At 38.8% G+C, this 17027-nt stretch overlaps 2 protein-coding genes across 2 annotated transcripts in view; both read left to right on the top strand.

Moving 5' to 3' along the window:
- Positions 1-228: 228 nt before the first annotated feature.
- Positions 229-1648, top strand: LOC136838092 (uncharacterized). Its single transcript, XM_067102931.1, has 3 exons — positions 229-491; positions 796-1282; positions 1421-1648. Exons 1-3 carry the CDS (start codon positions 229-231, stop codon positions 1646-1648), a joined length of 978 nt encoding a protein of 325 aa, XP_066959032.1.
- A 10249-nt stretch (positions 1649-11897) lies between these two features.
- LOC136838097 (uncharacterized) overlaps positions 11898-17027 on the top strand; it is a 115703-nt gene continuing 110573 nt past the window's right edge. The window contains exons 1-2 of the mRNA XM_067102943.1: positions 11898-11913; positions 14059-14486. Coding sequence (XP_066959044.1) covers positions 11898-11913; positions 14059-14486 — 444 coding nt within the window. The remainder of the gene's footprint in view (positions 11914-14058; positions 14487-17027) is intronic.

Raw genomic sequence — 17027 nt, forward strand, 5'->3', positions numbered from 1 at the left:
CCAGCCCTCCCTGGATCAAGATGCTTTGCTGAATTTGGGGCTGAACTGCCACTTTATTTCCAAGCCAAAGAACCATGAGAAGAGGTTGGAAATAGAACTGATGCTAGAATCAATACAACAGTTAGAATCCCGAGGCACTGTAAGAACTTCCGACTCCCTCCAGCCCTTCCTGTTAGCCGAAGCCCTCACAGAGACAGGGTCTACGACAGTGGAATCTGCACCTGTGAGATGAGGAATGCTGCAAAGGAGCCGAAGGAAAAGGAAGGCATCACATTGCGTCGTACTGACAAGACAGCAGCTTTTGTTCTTATACGTACGGAGGAGTATTTCGACAAATTGGATGCCATCCTGTCGGACACGACGAAATTCAAGAGGCTGCTGAGGAACCCCACTGAAGACATCAAGAGGGAAGCTAATAAGATCATCAGCACTGTGAATGCTGCCACCAATGCTGTCTATCTTCCCCCCATCGACTTCGACCATTGTTATCTGTATGGGAATGTCAAGACACATGAGGCTGGTAACCCCTCCACCTGATCATAAGCCAAACACCTGCCTCGACCTATGCCTTTGCCAAACGATTAAACCATATCCTGACCCCCTATGCCCTGAGCAGGTATAGCCTGAAGTCCTCTGTGGAATTCCTTGAAGTGATACGAGACTCCCCGGGCGTAGGAACCATCGCCTCTCTGGACGTAGAGAGTCTATTCACCAACGTACCGGTGGATGAAACCATCCACATTATCCTAAACAGAGTATATAGAGACCCAACGATGACCCCACTGAACATCCCAGAAGGCTCCTTGAAGGCTCTGCTGGAGATTTGTATGAAGCTGGCATTGCGATGGGCCCTCCATTGGGCATCCTCCTTGCAAACTTTTACATGGGCACTGTAGAAGAATGTGTCTTTGAGAGAGTCCAGCAGCCGAAGAAATGTGCACGATATATCGACGATGATGTCTTCGTTCAAGCAGACAGCGAGGAGGAGGTTGAAGCCCTTTGTCAGGCATTTCAGCAATGTAGTGTGCTGAACTACACTGTCGAGTTCAGCACAGACGAGCGGCTCCCCTTCCTCGATGTTATGGTCACAAAGACGGAGCGGAACTTGAAGACATCAGTTTACACGAAATCCACCAATTTGGGACTATGCTTGAATGGAGATAGCGAGTGCCCTGCTAGGTTTAAGAATACGATGGTCAGGACCTTCATTCGAAGGGCCCTCTCCCACTGCTCCACCTGGCAAGACACTAACAAGGAATTTGAACGTGCTGCACAAATGTTGGTGAATAATGGTTTCACTAACAAACTCATCAACAAGGAAATCCGAACTGGCCTGGAGATATGGTATAGCAGTGAGAGCGGATAACCTGCCCCCCCGGATGATATCAAGATATATTACAAGGCCCGTATACATCCCCAGTACCGCGAAGATGAGAGCTCCATGAAGAAAATTGTCATGGAGAACATCACCCCGACCGAAGATAATAAGAGGATAAATCTAGTAATATATTACAAGAACCACCACACCCGTGATCTCGTGATGAAGAATAACCCCTCTCCGCCAGCAAGAGATCCCTCAAGCAGAAGAACGTGGTCTACCAATTTGTATGTCCTGTCCGAGGATATCCCAGTGTTTATATTGGAATGACCATGATGCATCTATCAAAGAGGATCTCCTGCCACGCCCAGGAAGGTGCCATCATGAACCACACCTGTGCCACCCACAATACTTCCATCTCCTGCGACAGTATTATACAAAATATAAGTATAATCGGGAGAGCCGCCGACCCTTGACGTCTGCGCCTGCTGGAGGCGCTCCTCATTGCCGAGAGAAAGCCCACAATAAACACGACGCAGGAGAAATTGCTCCTACCCATGAATTTGAGAAGAGCAATGCCGAACAACCACCAAATCCAACAAATACCTGAACATGACAACCCTGAGAATGGAGATGCCCCTGAAGAGCAAGGTGCCCTTCGAGACAACCGCCCGACTACGAGAGAGAGAGGAAATAATGACGTCATTCACCCTCTGCTCAATAGCAGCCAAACTACCGATGGTGTCAGTCATCATGACGTCACGCAATGGCAGGCCAATGGGAACGCTGGAATGAGTAGCATTCCCAGATTGAGAAGATCACTCAGGCTTGAGCTTCGCCGCGGAAATATGGCTTGAAGCTCACCGACTGCAACCAATCAAAATTCGCCGTCCATGACCTCCCACTGAAGCCCATGTATAAATTCGGAAGGACCTATGCATCCTGCCAGTCCTCTACTAGCTCCTGCTAGAGAATGACAGAAGAGGCTGTCGAAACGTCGCGGCAACAAGTGTATAAGATTAAGCAACTGTATAAGTTATAATATTCTAACTGTATAGAATATATAAAAAGCAGAATCCAAATTTTTTACTTTCCCCATGAAATGACAAATATAGGCGAGCTGTTAGCACGCACCTCCAATGAAGAGAAGTCCGCAATAAGGAAAATAGAAAAAGCCTTCTATAAAATAAATGCAGCTGAAACAGCAATAATATTCAATAAAACCTGTTTAAAAGAGGGTCTGCTGCCAAATTATATTATTATTATTATTATTATTATTATTATTATTATTATTATTATTATTATTATGTCAATCCAGACATATTCAGCAGTGAAGCGAAAAGATCTAATTGATAGGTAAGAAGGAAAACTTGACTTCTGTTTCATATTGACAGAAGTTGCAGTTAATTATTGTGGCTTTGTATATTTATCTTTATTATTGTAGTATCCGCCTTATCCATCGCTGTTGAAGGTTCCTGGTTTGTTTGTAAATATTTTTTTTTGTCTGTGCTTACTATTATCTGTTAACTTTATTCTTATTACGACGAATTTCGTTAGATTTATTTTAGTTATTTTTAAGTAATGGTATAGAAGCGTTTGTGTTTCACTTTAAATAATAATATTCAGTAACGCAAGCTTAACCCATCGCTACCACTTCATATTTACCAATAGTACGTGTATTATTATTATTATTATTATTATTATTATTATTATTATTATTATTATTATTATTACAAACAGAAGGAACTCAAGAAATAATCAGCGCCTTCATAGTCTGTAAAGAGAAGGTCTCTCTCTCTCTCTCTCTCTCTCTCTCTCTCTCTCTCTCTCTCTCTCTCTCTCTCTCTCTGTCATATTGTTAAAGAAAGTGGTTCATTCAATCATAAAGCCGCTAGCAATATTATTCAAAGTATAAGATACAGGCAAGATTTATGATATATATTACTCCTACTTTCAAAAGTGGTTCAAGACTAGAGGCAAGTAATTATAGGCCTGTGAGTCTGACATCTTATTATGAAAGTATATGAAGAAAGGGTAATAAAAAAATATAATGAAACATTTAATGAAAAATAGATTGTTCAATATAGGACAACATGGTTTGTACCGGAAAAAGTACACAAACCCAACTGTTAGTCCAAATGAAAGCATATATAAAAAATATGAAAAATGAAAAGATACAGATGTGGTTTACCTAGACTTTGCAAAAGCTTTTCAAGGTAGTCATAATATATTAGCGAAAAAATTAGAAAACAACATTGTTGACAAAGTAGGAAGATGGATAAAAGAATTTTTGCAAAACAGAAAACAGATAGTGATTGCAAACGATGAGAAATCGGATGAAGCTACGGTAATATCCGGTGTACCACAGGGTACGGTGTTAGCTGCATTGCTGTTTGTGATTATGATTGCAGACATAGACAGTAATGTTAAGGACTCAGTAGTTTTGCAGATGACACAAGAATAAGTAGAGAAATTGCTTGTGATGAAGACAGGAACTCGCTACAAAGAGACCTAAATAAAATATATAAATGGGCAGAGATAAATTGGTATTTCTCTGATAAATTTGAATCAATGAACTATGGTGATAAAGTAGGAATGCTATATGCATATAAAGGACCTAATAATGAGACAATCACAAACAAGGAAGCAGTTAAAGACCTTGTGTGATGTTGAATAGGAATATGTTATGCAATGATCAAATAGCAATTCTATTGGCAAAATCAAAAATGGGAATGTTGTTCCGGCACTTCAAAACAAGAAAAGCTGAACACATGATTATGCTTTATAAAACGTACGTTAGTCCACTTGAATATTGCAATATAATATGGTACCCACACTACCAAAGGATATTGCACAAATGAAAGAGTGTACAAAGGTCATTACAGCTAGAATAGAAGAAGTTAAGGACCTTGACTACTGGGAAAGACTACAATTCTTAAATTTATATAGTCTTGAAAGGAGAAGAGACGCTACACAGTAATTCAAGCATGGAAACAGATAGAAGGAATTACCGAAAATATCATGGAACTAAAATTATCAAAAAGAGCAAGCAGAGGTAGATTAAAAGTGCCAAAAACTATACCAGGAAAATTAAGGAAAGCACACAGGACATTAATCCACCACGCACCAGCATCGATAATGCAGCGTCTATTCAATGCGCTACCAGCTCATCTGAGGAACATAACAGGAGTGAGCGTAGATGTGTTTAAGAATAAGCTCGACAAATATCTAAGATGCATCCCAGACCATCCAAGACTGGAAGATGCAAAATATACCGGAAGATGCGTTAGCAACTCTAAGTAACATCAAAGCTCACACTGAGGGACCTGGGGCAATGAACGAATTGTAAGGTCTGTAAGGTCTGTAGGTCTCTCTCTCTCTCTCTCTCTCTCTCTCTCCTAATATTTTCCCACTTGATTCTTGCAAGGCATGTTAGTGCTGATTTTAATTTTGTAACAGTTGTCCTAAGCATTTATAGGTTAAAAATTCATTTTTTCTCCAGAATTTCCCTTCTGTCATCACTGTATAATGTGACCGGAAATAATAAGTAAAAAGCCACAATAATGTATATGGGCGATTGTATTTTTCCACAATGCAAAAAGAAAATTTTTGTACTTTTTTTGTATTTTGGGTATGGTGCATCACTATAATGTGACAGGAAATAATAAGTAAAAAGCCACATTAATGTATATGGGCGATTGTATTTTTCCCCAAAAAAACTTTTTTTTTGTATTTTGGAAAAATATAATCGCCCATATACATTATTGTGACTTTTTACTTATTTTTTTCCCTTCTGTCTTTTGTACTGAAAATTTTGAATGGAATCTTTTAATAATTTCCAAATGTCTACTTTTTTGGCCTCACTTTCGACACGAAAATGAGTACGCCACTTAAATAAAAAATGAGGAATTACAAGAAACATATAAAAGAAAAAATAACACAACGACGACCCTGGACGACTCATTACGCACACGATGTTATGCATTACGTATGGCTTACCTTCAATCTCACTGATATGCATGTAATGATCGACTGAGCTCGGCGACACATCAGTCACGACATATGAGCTCCCCATCAATGATTGACAGCTGTCTCGATCATCGATCGAGCCATAAACTCTTCGTTTTAGTCATCACTGGTGCCTTTCCCGTAGGAGGGTGGGGTGGGAGTGGGGGTTAGTAGTGCCGTCAGTGCACCTCACGCGGTGCACTGTAGGCATTACTTAAGGTTCTTTGCAGCGTAAAATAAGTCTAATCCTTCGGGCCAGCCCTAGGAGAGCTGTTAATCAGCTCAGTGGTCTGGTAAAACTAAGGTATACTTTTTTCTTTGCAGCGTCCCTTGGGCCCATAGCTGCACCCCCTTTCATTCCTTTCACTGTATTCTCTTCCTTCCATCTTACTTTCCACCCTCTCTAACAATTGATTCATAGTGCAGCTGCGAGGTTGTCCTGTTACACCTTTAAAACCTTTTTACCGTCAATTTTCCGTTTCAGCGCTGAATGCCCTCATAGGTCCCAGCGCTTGGCCCTTGGCCTAAATTCTATATTCTGTTCTATTCCATTCTATCACTGGTGCCGCTTTGTTGCCGAAGGAAAGAAGGCTACTGGAACTAAAACAAGCAGGGGAAGAAACGGAAAAAAAGATACACTGTTTGTTCCCATTTTCTCTTGGGAATACTTGTAGGGCAATAAAAGAGTAATAGATGATAATTATGCTCTCACTCTTAATGCTTTTCCTTGGTTATAAATGGGTTCCCTTTTTTGGAGGTGGAGGAGGGGGTGGTGTTGGGTATGCGTGTATTCACCTCATTTCTCATGGAGTTTCAGCTTATTTTTGCATAGGTCTCTCTCTCTCTCTCTCTCTCTCTCTCTCTCTCTCTCTCTCTCTCTCTCTCTCTCTCTCTCTCTCTCCCATTATTTCCGCTCGCTTGCAGTTACTTAAGAAGTATTTTGCAAAGGTCTCTCTCTCTCTCTCTCTCTCTCTCTCTCTCTCTCTCTCTCTCTCTCTCTCTCTCTTTTCCATTATTTCCGCTTGCGGTTATTGCAGTTAAGTACTCAAGTAGTGTCTTGCATAAATCTCTCTCTCTCTCTCTACTTGTATTTCTCATGATCCCGCTATTTCCGCTTGCAATAGCTGATGAATTATTTTGCGCTCGCTCTCTCTCTCTCTCTCTCTCTCTCTCTCTCTCTCTCTCTCTCTCTCTCTCTCTCTCTCTCTCTCTCTCTCTGCTTGCAATTACTGAGGAAGTATTGCTACTGTGACCAAAGTAATTCATTTCAGATGTTTTGTTACTTCCAAATTACCGAATTGCTCCAGATAAGAGGTGTCTCATTTGACGTATTGGCTAAGTGTCCGTATTGTTCACGATGAGTCAATTTCTGTAGAAAGTTTGTGTTTGACATTCACGGTTATATAAGATAATTACTTTATTTCATATTTTTTGCGGATGTTGTCATTGAATCTTGTTTTCTACGCGAATTCTTTTCAAAAGATGTTTCTAATTTACACTGTGTTCATGTTTTCCTTAATATTTCGTTCAGTTTTACTTTGTCTTGTATATCATTATTCACTTTTGAATTCCGAGTGTTCAATATGTCGGTGTTCGTATTTGTGTTGAGGAATATAAAAAATATTGTGATTACTGTAAAATTATGATAGTACAGTATAATACTTTTTTAAGTCAGAGATATTTTAATCATAGGCTGTTGCAAGAATTGGTAAAGATATATTGAGAAAGTGCCCTAGATCTGCATTGATTTGAATATTCTGTGGACTGAAAAATATTGGCTACTTAATTATTATAGTTATTGGTGTAGGTTTAGTACAGATAACGGATCAGTTTCTCTTTAGCTTAAGGTTGTAATAAAAGGTTGGTTTTTAAACATCTTTTAGCGCTGTGGAAGATGGAGTACATATATTTGGGTTACGAGCTCAGGGTAGGACCGCCCTAGGCTGCCCTTTTTAAGCTAAGCACCTGAAATGACTAACAGCCTCACTGTGACTGGCTACCAAATGACTTTGATTAGAAACCAATAGCCAGTGTCAGCGTCATTGACTTTAGTCAGCGAGGAACTACGCGCTGCAAGAAACTGGCTATCTGCACTTTTTAAGTTCACCACCTGCAGTGACTAACAGCGTCACTGTGATTGGCTAGCGAATGACTTTGGTTAAAAACCAATAGCCAGTGTCAGGGTCATTGACTTTGGTCAGCTAGGAATTGGGCCTTAGAAGAAACTGGCTATCCCTCAGTGTATTTATTATTGATTCTACCACCTTAATGGTTTGGGACAATTTAGAAATGGCCCCTAGACCCAGGCATTATGCGGGTGCTAAGAGTCTTCCAGTTTATAAAAGCTAAAGGTAAATTTAAGGTAGGAAATTGGAATTTAAGACCCCTAAATTAAATCTTAAAGATTGAAGAATTAGAAATGAATTCAAGGATTGGACATCTTAGTTGTTATGAATTTTGAATTCTGGGGGATGTTGAGAACTATGGTATTTTCATTCTATTAAATATCTGGTTTAATTTCTTAGTGATAAACCAGTCTTTCATGGTTTATAGGTAAACCAGTCTTTCTTGGCTAATATTCTATTGTAGAAATTGTCTGAATCGGCCCAGAATGAGTCAAAAGTGCCCTGAAGTTATTCTCTCTGGTCTGCCTCTGCTCTGGTGTCAAAATTTGTGGTGCGCATCTACAGACAGCTTCCTCCTTCCCAAGATTTTCAGTCAGGACATTGCGTACTTAGCCAGAGCTGATGTTTCTTGTCTGGACTAAATGTCAGAAATCCAAGCATCTGTCATCCAAAGGCATGAGGTGAATAGCATCCATTTGTTCGTCGGCTTTTTCTTTCGTTCTTTAAATATTCAGAGGAAAACCCTTATGAACAGAGTCAACAGACTGCAGACCCAATTATTATTATTATTATTATTATTATTATTATTATTATTATTATTATTATTATTATTCAATAGGTGACACCTATTTATATGGAACAAGCCCACCGAATGGGCCATTGACTTGAAATTCAAGCTTCACAAAAATATGGTGTTCATTAGGAAGAAGTAAGAGGACGGAAAGGGAAGTACAGAAAGAGAGGGCTCCAAAGGGAAATCAACCAGCAGAGAGAGGCAAGTCTTAGGAAAAGGTGGTAAATAAATCAATGTGAGTTAATAGAAACTAAAACTGATACATCTGGAAATTCAGGAGACGTTAGCAGACAGCAGGATTGAATTTGCTCCTTGCTTAATTAAATACTTGGAATTCTTTTTTTTTTTCTTTCTTTTTTTTGGCTATCTCGTCTGGGTGGAGGTCATCTTCTGCGTTGTCTACGCCCAACCCCTCTTCCCCTGCCCATTTGAATTCAGTAGACTACTCTTTTTTTTTTTTTTATCTGAACATTTTGATAACGGTAAGAACGGGAAAAAGAGAGAATGGTTACTTGAAAGATTATATAAACGTACATTAAGATTGAAAATCGCTATTACATTAAAATTTTAAAATATGAGGACACAATTGGTTTTTCTGATATCTTGAGCAGTCGTTATTATAAAAGCGCAATATTTGGTTGTAGTTCAATTTGCCCTCTGTCGTAGATTATAAATTCATAATCACTGTATATGAAATACGGCACTAAATAAATATGTACTTGCTTTTTGTTATTTTTTTAGGTAACCGTTTTTATAAAAGTACAATGCTGGTTGTGATTCACTTTGTCCACTGTAGCACTGTAGACATTTTAAGCTAAGCCTTCAAACATGTATCCAAAACTTTTTTTATGGGAAATGTGTGACACGCAGCTCAATTAATTATTTCAGGCACCAACTGTCAAACAACCACGCAACATTGCAAGCTTCTCTTGTTGACTTGTTGACATACTCGCCAGTATGCATAACGTAAGGGGGGGGGTAAACTTTCCCTTCTCGGTGACATTACTGCAACCGTGGTGTTTAATCAGCAGCGCGAATCACCTTTTTATTATCAGCCATTACGTTCCCGTCAATCAATTATTCACTGATGTTATGATTACCCTTTCTCTCTTTCTGTCGGCTTCGGGGTCATTCTCCCGCTATTAATTATGATCTCTGACGTCGATTATAAAGGTCTGGTGGCCCCGTGACTCCATTAATGGCCGGGAATGGCCAGCGCTCCCCTGTTTTGCTGGTAATTTCGACATGCGCTTATTAACCCTCGAGAGATGATTACGATGAAAGGTAAACTCTTTAAAAAGGCTGTATAACCTTTTGAGGGACGTTTGTGCAAGGGGTCTTCAACGGAGGTAATAACAGTGGGAAGAAGAAGAAGAATATGGCAGGTTTTGTTGTTCGAGTGAGGTAAGAGTAATTAAAAATTCAGAGGTGCCTTTTTGGGTTACGCGGGTGCTGCTGAGTCAGTGATATAAACACGTTTAAGTAAAACGTTCGGTCAGCGGGAGCTGTTGACGTAGCTATAGAAAAACGTTAAAGTAAAACGTTTGGTCAGACCCCATTTTTGAGTTCAGCGGGAGCTGCTGACGTACTTACTGATATAGGAACGTTTTAAGAAAAACGTTTGGTCAGACCCCCTTTTCGGGTTCAGCGGGAGCTGTTGACGTAGTAATATAAAAACGTTAAAGTAAAAACATTTGGTCAGAACTTCCTCTTTGGGATCAGCGGGAGCTGTTGATCCAGTCAGTGAATAAGAAACGTCAAGATACGTTTGTGTACGTTCCTTTATTTCATCGTGTCACCGAACGTTTTATTTTTGCCTTTTTGTATTTTTATTTCATGAAGTTGGCGGGTATTATATTCTCTCTCTCTCTCTCTCTCTCTCTCTCTCTCTCTCTCTCTCTCTCTCTCTCTCTCTCTCTCTCTCACTTGTCATATTCAAATCTGTAGGCGTTAACCGAGATCGAACTACGAACCTTGCAAATGCGAGTCCAGTGCTCTGCCACTTTGCTGTGGAACACACACACACACACACATATATATATATATATATATATATATATATATATATATATATATATATATATATATATATATATATATATATATATATACATATATATATTAACACACACGACAATAATAGTAATAATAGTGTTCATGATAATAGGAATGACAACAATAATATTGAAACAATAGCGATAAGAAATAAGATCATAATGATAAAAACAGTACCATACAATTAATTTTCAGCTGTAGACTGTAGGCAGATTAAAAGTCAACAGGTATTATATGTCATGATATTTAATGATATTATGTGTGTATGATGTTTAATGCATATATATATATATATATATATATATGTATATATATATATATATATATATATATATACTACCCGTTGACTAGTTTGAGATTATGGCAGTAAGGACATTACCGACTCAGTCAACCAGCAGCGAAAATGACATGATAAATGTCCGGCCTTTACGGAATGACAAATGGAAATTGCCAGACCGGAGAAAGAAAGGATTAGCGCCCGTGAGCAGTTAATGGTGGCATTTTTTTTTTTTTTTTTGCCTGGATAATTATTGACGTTTCCAAACCAGATGTAATCTCTGGTGCTTATGACCTCAATCGAACGTGACTAATGCTTTCGTTTAGCTTGTATTAAGCCAGGTGTAGTTTGGCTACTTTACAGGTATTTGTATCTGAATTAGGTAGTGCTGTCAGTGCTCCTCACGTGGTGCACTGTAGGGTGTTTGCAGCGTCCTTTGGGTCCCTAGCTACACCCATTTTTTTATTTTCACCTCACGTCCATTCCCTACCCTTCCATTCTTCAATCGTGCTGTCCAACACCTCTAACTATTACTTTTTAGTGCATGTGTGGGGTTTTCTCTGGATCACTTTATTTTGCTGTCCAACCACTCCAATTTCTTTCCATTGCTTTAAGCGCTGACTGACCTACTGTACTGTACTGTAAAGTGCCCCAGTGCTTGGCATGACAGTCTAAATTTTATAAAAAAAAAAAAAAATAAAGATAAAAAAATAAATAAATTACATTAGAATACGCGTCATTTTCTGCCTGGCTGGGTGTTGAGTCTGCCTGCAACCGCTCTTTGTTACCAGCAGGAAAATGCGAGATGACGTCATTATAAGTAATAATCTTAACGAGAGTTTGATGAGCTGGTCCAAACGTCCCTTTAGCTGTAACTCGAACCGATTGGTGTGAGGCCACTGCTTGCCTGCGCCAACTCACCTGACCACATCGTCATTGAATACTCCTATATCACCCTAATGAATCTAATAATTGCCAGAGCTGTGCCGTGCTTAATTACTGGCCAGAGAGAGAAAGGGAGAGAGGGGGAAGGGGGAGGGAGGGGTATGAACAGAGGGAGACAGATAAGGGAGTGCATCGGTAACTACTGTATATAGAGGAAGAGAGGGAGGGGTATATGGCATTCTGGGTCCCATTAGCAGTGTTGCCATAGACTGGTCATTCTAAAATTTTGCCACTTGATAACTTTCCATGTTCATTACGAAAGATAATATTTTTCCCCTATCGAATCAAGAGGAAGACCCTAGCTTTTCGCCCTTTTTAGCTTTTCACTTTAACTTCATTCCAAGACTTAGATTTGAATCTGTCTTTAGTGGAATAATGGTGTCCATTCCAGGTGAGAATTGCTGTCAGCTGGTCTTTCAGGCCGGTGAAAATTAAAGCGAATTTAGGAAACTGAAAAATTACCGCTCAAAGTTAAGGACGAAACCAAAAGCCTCTGCTTTGTATATTATTAGTATCAGTAGTATCATTAATAATACTGTTATTATCATCAGTATTGTATCTGCCTTGTGTATCTCTGCATATGGCTGTCAGGCGGAATAAAGTATATTATTATTATTATTATTATTATTATTATTATTATTATTATTATTATTATTATTATTATTATTATTATTATCTTCCAGTGAACTAGGTTCCATGAAACAAATAAAGGTATGATTATATCGCGATTTTGTTATTTCATCTCGAAGACTGAAAATAGGTACCATTTCTTTATTTATATTGAAAAGTAGAAATGATATGATCTAAATATCGATCCTTGATTAGCAGAGAGAGAGATTACAAAACTAGGTTTAAAGAGGAAGGTTAAGAAGGCTAAATTTAAAATTGTAGTGAAGGCACTTCTAATAAAATGTTTTTACAATGAACCATGGCTCATTTGTAGCAGGTGAGAACAGTATGATTTACCTGTGGTGCTAATGATTATGCAAATTAGGGGTTCCTTTGAGTGTTAGAATTTCTTTTCTTTGCTGTCTAATGATTATGCAAATTAGGGATTCCTTTGAGTGTTAGAATTTCTTTTCTTTGCTGTCTAATGATTATGCAAATTAGGGGGTCTGTGAGTGTTAGAATTTCTTTTCTTTGCTGCTAATGCTTATGCAAGTTAGGGGGGTCTTTGAGTGTTAGAATGTCTTTTCTTTGCTGCTAATGATTATGCAAGTTAGGGGGTCTTTGAGTGTTAGAATGTCTTTTCTTTGCTGCTAATGCTTATGCAAGTTAGGGGGTCTTTGAGTGTTAGAATGTCTTTTCTTTGCTGCTAATGCTTAATAAAGTTAGGGGGTCTTTGAGTGTTAGAATGTCTTTTCTTTGCTGCTAATGCTTATGCAAGTTAAGGGGTCTTTGAGTGTTAGAATGTCTTTTCTTTGCTGCTAATGGTCATGCAAATTAGGGGTCTTTGAGTGTTAGAATTTGTTTTCTTTGCTGTCTAATGATTATGCAAATTAGGGTGTCTTTAAGGGTTTTTCTTTTGCTAATGATTGTTAGGGCATTGAATGTTTCTTTCTTTTCTTTGCTGTCTAATGATTATGCAAATTAGGGTGTCTTTAAGTGTTATAATTTCTTTTCTTTGCTGCTAATGATTATGCAAATTAGGGCATTGAATGTTATAATTTCTTTTCTTTGCTGCTAATGATTATGCAAATAAGGGAGTCTTTGATTGTTAGAATTTCTTTCCATTACTACCAATGATTGTGCAAATTAGGGGTATTTGAATGTCAGAATTTCTTTTCTTTGCTGCTGATGATTATGCAAATTAGAGGTCTTTGATTGTTAGAATGTCTTTTCTTTGTTGTCTAATATGGCGACTTTTCATTTTTTATTTTATATGCTCATATTTTTTATTGCTCCTGTTTGAAAGTTTTCTTTGCTGTGTAAATGGCGACTTATTAATTTTTCATGTTTTCATTTTGCTTTATTTCTATTTTCTTTGTGGATATTCAATAGCCCTGCCTACAATTTGGGAACGTACATTTTTATTATAGTAAATTTATTTTGCTCGAACAGTGTTATTGCCTCAGTGAATGATTTTACTCATATGAAGAATATAATGGAAGAGATAGGGCATAGTTAATCATAGTATTCTTGTGAGTTTCTGAATTAAATGGCTCGAAAACATTATTTAGGAGCAGAGCGGCAACACTGGACCACAAGATGAATGGCAGACAGGAATACAGAGGGATGTAGTTTAAGAGGGTTGAAGGGGGGGGGGGAGGGAGGGAGGGGATGAAATTGATTTTTTAAGCCTGTTTTTTTATAAAGGGTTGATAAAGCTCTCTCGTTCGTAAAGGGAAGGACGGCGAGGGGGGTTGACAGAGGGATGTGAGGGCAGTGTTTCATTTCCCTGACCCCTTCCTTTCTGAGGTTCTTGTCCCTTTCCCCTCGCTACCCCCTCCCCTTCCCCTCTGAGGGGCTTGTCCCTTCCCCTCTGGGCCCCCCCCTGTCCCGTTCCCCCTCACAGGGTCTTGCCCCTTCCCCTCAGAGGGACGTATCCCTTCCCCCTCTGTCTCGTCCCCCTCCCCTCCTTCTCACTCTGTCCCTTCCCCTCTCATCTCAGGCCCTGTCTCCTCCCTTGTCTGCCCCCAGTCCCTGTCCCTTCTCAGGCCGTGTCCCTTCCCCTCTAACGTCATTCCCCTCCCCCCCTCCCCTCTCGGGCCTGTACGTTCACCCCCTTCTCCTCCTCCCTTCTGTGACCCTTATTCCTTCCCCTTTCTGCCCCTGTCCCTCTCAGGGCTTATCCCTTCCCCTCCTTCTTCCTTCCTCCCCCCTCCCCTCCCCTCCCTTCTCAACCCTGCCCTTTCCTCCTTTCCCCTCACTGCTCCTTGCCCCTCCAGAGTAGCGGAAGTGGACGACGTATCACCTTTCCGTCTGCAACAGATAATGATAGTCCTGCAAAAGTCATTAATGAAGGTAATTGCTGACCACCTGTACGCATTGTTCAAAACAAGTTCGATTCAGAGTTTTCCTCTTGTTGTTTATGAAGATAGTTTCGATCTCTAAACGCCCCCCACCCCACCAAAAAAAAAAAAAAAAAAAAAGGACGCTCCGTGACCTCACGTGAAACACCATTTGTAAGGGAGTCATTGTTTGTTTTACGAGTTAATACGCAATTTCGGAACGGCGTAATTCGTCTTAATTCGGGACGCAAAGAAGAACATACAACCATAGATCATTATTGCGGACTGTCATTTAGAGAGAGAGAGAGAGAGAGAGAGAGCAAAACTATAAAATATCATGAGATGTGACCCTCGCTTTCGTGACGGCACTGACGCGTTCTGTCAGCAGTTCCTTGTCTGTTGTGTTAGGTTACTTGAGTTCTTGTTTTGTTTATCGGGGTCCTTTGGTTTGTAATATTTGGCTCCTCCAAATAGAGTTGCAGCTCGAGTGGTCATTGTAATAACAACAGTAAGTAATGTTGTTCATCATACTGAAAGGTGATTCCTGCCATTTCAGTTTTGCTTATCCCAAGGTAGCTGAGGACAGGCAAAGGGTAAACTTGAAAACTCTTATTAGAGTAATTATATATATGTATATATGTATATATATGTGTATTATATATTATATATTATATATTATATATATATATATATATATATATATATATATATATATATATATATATATATATATATATATATATATATATAAACATATGCATCAATACCGTTTGTATTTCTCATGCCCTTATCATTCTTTTCCCAAAAATAGCGACTGAACAGGTAGTTAAACTAACGGTGAAGTGAACTTTAGGGCTATGTTACTTTTCACTAATCGTCACTTCTCTTCCATAAATAGGAAAGTTCAGTGTCCCATGTCTTCAGAAGAGTTAATGCAAATATATCTGTTTTAGTTTCTGTAAAGGAAAACTATTGTGCCGGCTTTGTTTGTCCGTTCGCACTTTTTTGTTCGCTCTCAGATCTTAAAAACTACTGAGGCTAGAGGGCTGCAAATTGTTATGTTGATCATCCACCCTCCAGTCATCAAACATACCAAATTGCAGCCCTCTAGCTTCAGTAATTTTTATTTGATTTAAAGTTATAGTTAGCCACACTCGTGCTTCAAGCACCGATATAGGAAAGGCCACCACCGGGCCGTGGTTATAGTTTCATACATCCTTATACCGAGAACACCGAAAGATAGATCTATTTTAGGTGGCCTTGATTATACGCTGTAGCGGCTGTATAGAAAACTCGATTCGGCGCAGTGTTTACTTCGTGTTTTCTATTCTTGATACTTTAATAATATTTCTTTTGGTATGCAAAGCGAAAATGCACTGTATGCAATCAATCAATCACTACCTTTCAACAGACAGAACGGTTATTGTACATAGTTTCTTTTCAGTCACAAGTTAGAGAATTACAGAATGTCTGAGCAAAAAGCAAAAGCTTTCATGCCGAACATTTCAAGGGAAGAAAAAATAAAAATCTCGTGCAAAGTTCCCATCGCCTTATTTTCCCGTGACAAAGCTTCTGAGTCTTTTGATTTCTTTCCTGTTTGTTTTAAGACGTGTTGATGACTGAGTATGAAAAAAATAGACGATTGGTTTCTTGGATAGGAGTGTTTACTGTTTAGCACGGTTTCCTGCACACACACACACATACACACATACACACATATATATACATACACACACATATATATATATATATATATATATATATATATATATATATATATATATATATATATATGTATATATATATATGTGTGTGTATATATATGTATATATATAATATATGTATATATATATATATATTATATATATGGGTGTATGTATAAATACATAAATATATATAAATATACATGTATATATACAAATATATGTCTGTATATATGCACACATAGATTTATACACTGATACAAGAGAATCAAATTGAAAACAAAGGGTCACAGTCGATTACGTAAGAGCTGGCATGAATACTGAATACAGGCAAGCATACGGCATGCCATTTGATAAATTAAACACCATTGCACAGCCGCTGCTCAGACGACCAGTTCAAGTAAAAGCAGCGGCAGAAACTCGCGTCCTCCCAAAGGCGATATATTCGCGGAACCTACAATAAAGGTGGCAGGAAGAAACACAACCTCTAATTTGGCGTGGTGCACGAGGAATTAAGAAGTAAAGGACAGGTTCTCCAAACAATTTGTCATACGCAGCGTTATTTGACCCTCTTCTTATCAAGTCTTGTCCGCGCGTCGTGGTTGTGTGTATAATTGGTGGGGTGGGGGGGGGGCGGTTGGCACTTGTCAGTCATCCACTGACAGGTAGATTTAAATTTTTTTTTTCTTCCGATGCCTTATCGTTTTACCTAATGAGAGATTAGAGTGCGTGCAACTCTGAGTGTTCTGTATTTATGCTGGTGCTTACTTCTTCTTCTTCTTCTTCTTCTTCTTCTTCTTCTTCTTCTTCTTCTTCTTCTTCTTATTATTATTATTATTATTATTATTATT

The sequence above is a fragment of the Macrobrachium rosenbergii genome, chromosome 4, assembly GCF_040412425.1.
Source record: "Macrobrachium rosenbergii isolate ZJJX-2024 chromosome 4, ASM4041242v1, whole genome shotgun sequence".
Classification (NCBI taxonomy): domain Eukaryota; kingdom Metazoa; phylum Arthropoda; class Malacostraca; order Decapoda; family Palaemonidae; genus Macrobrachium; species Macrobrachium rosenbergii.

Excerpts from the sequence above, each read along its gene's own strand:
- LOC136838092 (XM_067102931.1), top strand. The coding sequence starts at position 229 with ATGAGGAATGCTGCAAAGGAGCCGAAGGAAAAGGAAGGCATCACATTG. Across the intron at positions 492-795 it reads GACTTCGACCATTGTTATCT|AAGGCTCCTTGAAGGCTCTG; the intron begins GTATGGGAATGT and ends TGAACATCCCAG. Across the intron at positions 1,283-1,420 it reads AACGTGCTGCACAAATGTTG|TACCGCGAAGATGAGAGCTC; the intron begins GTGAATAATGGT and ends ATACATCCCCAG.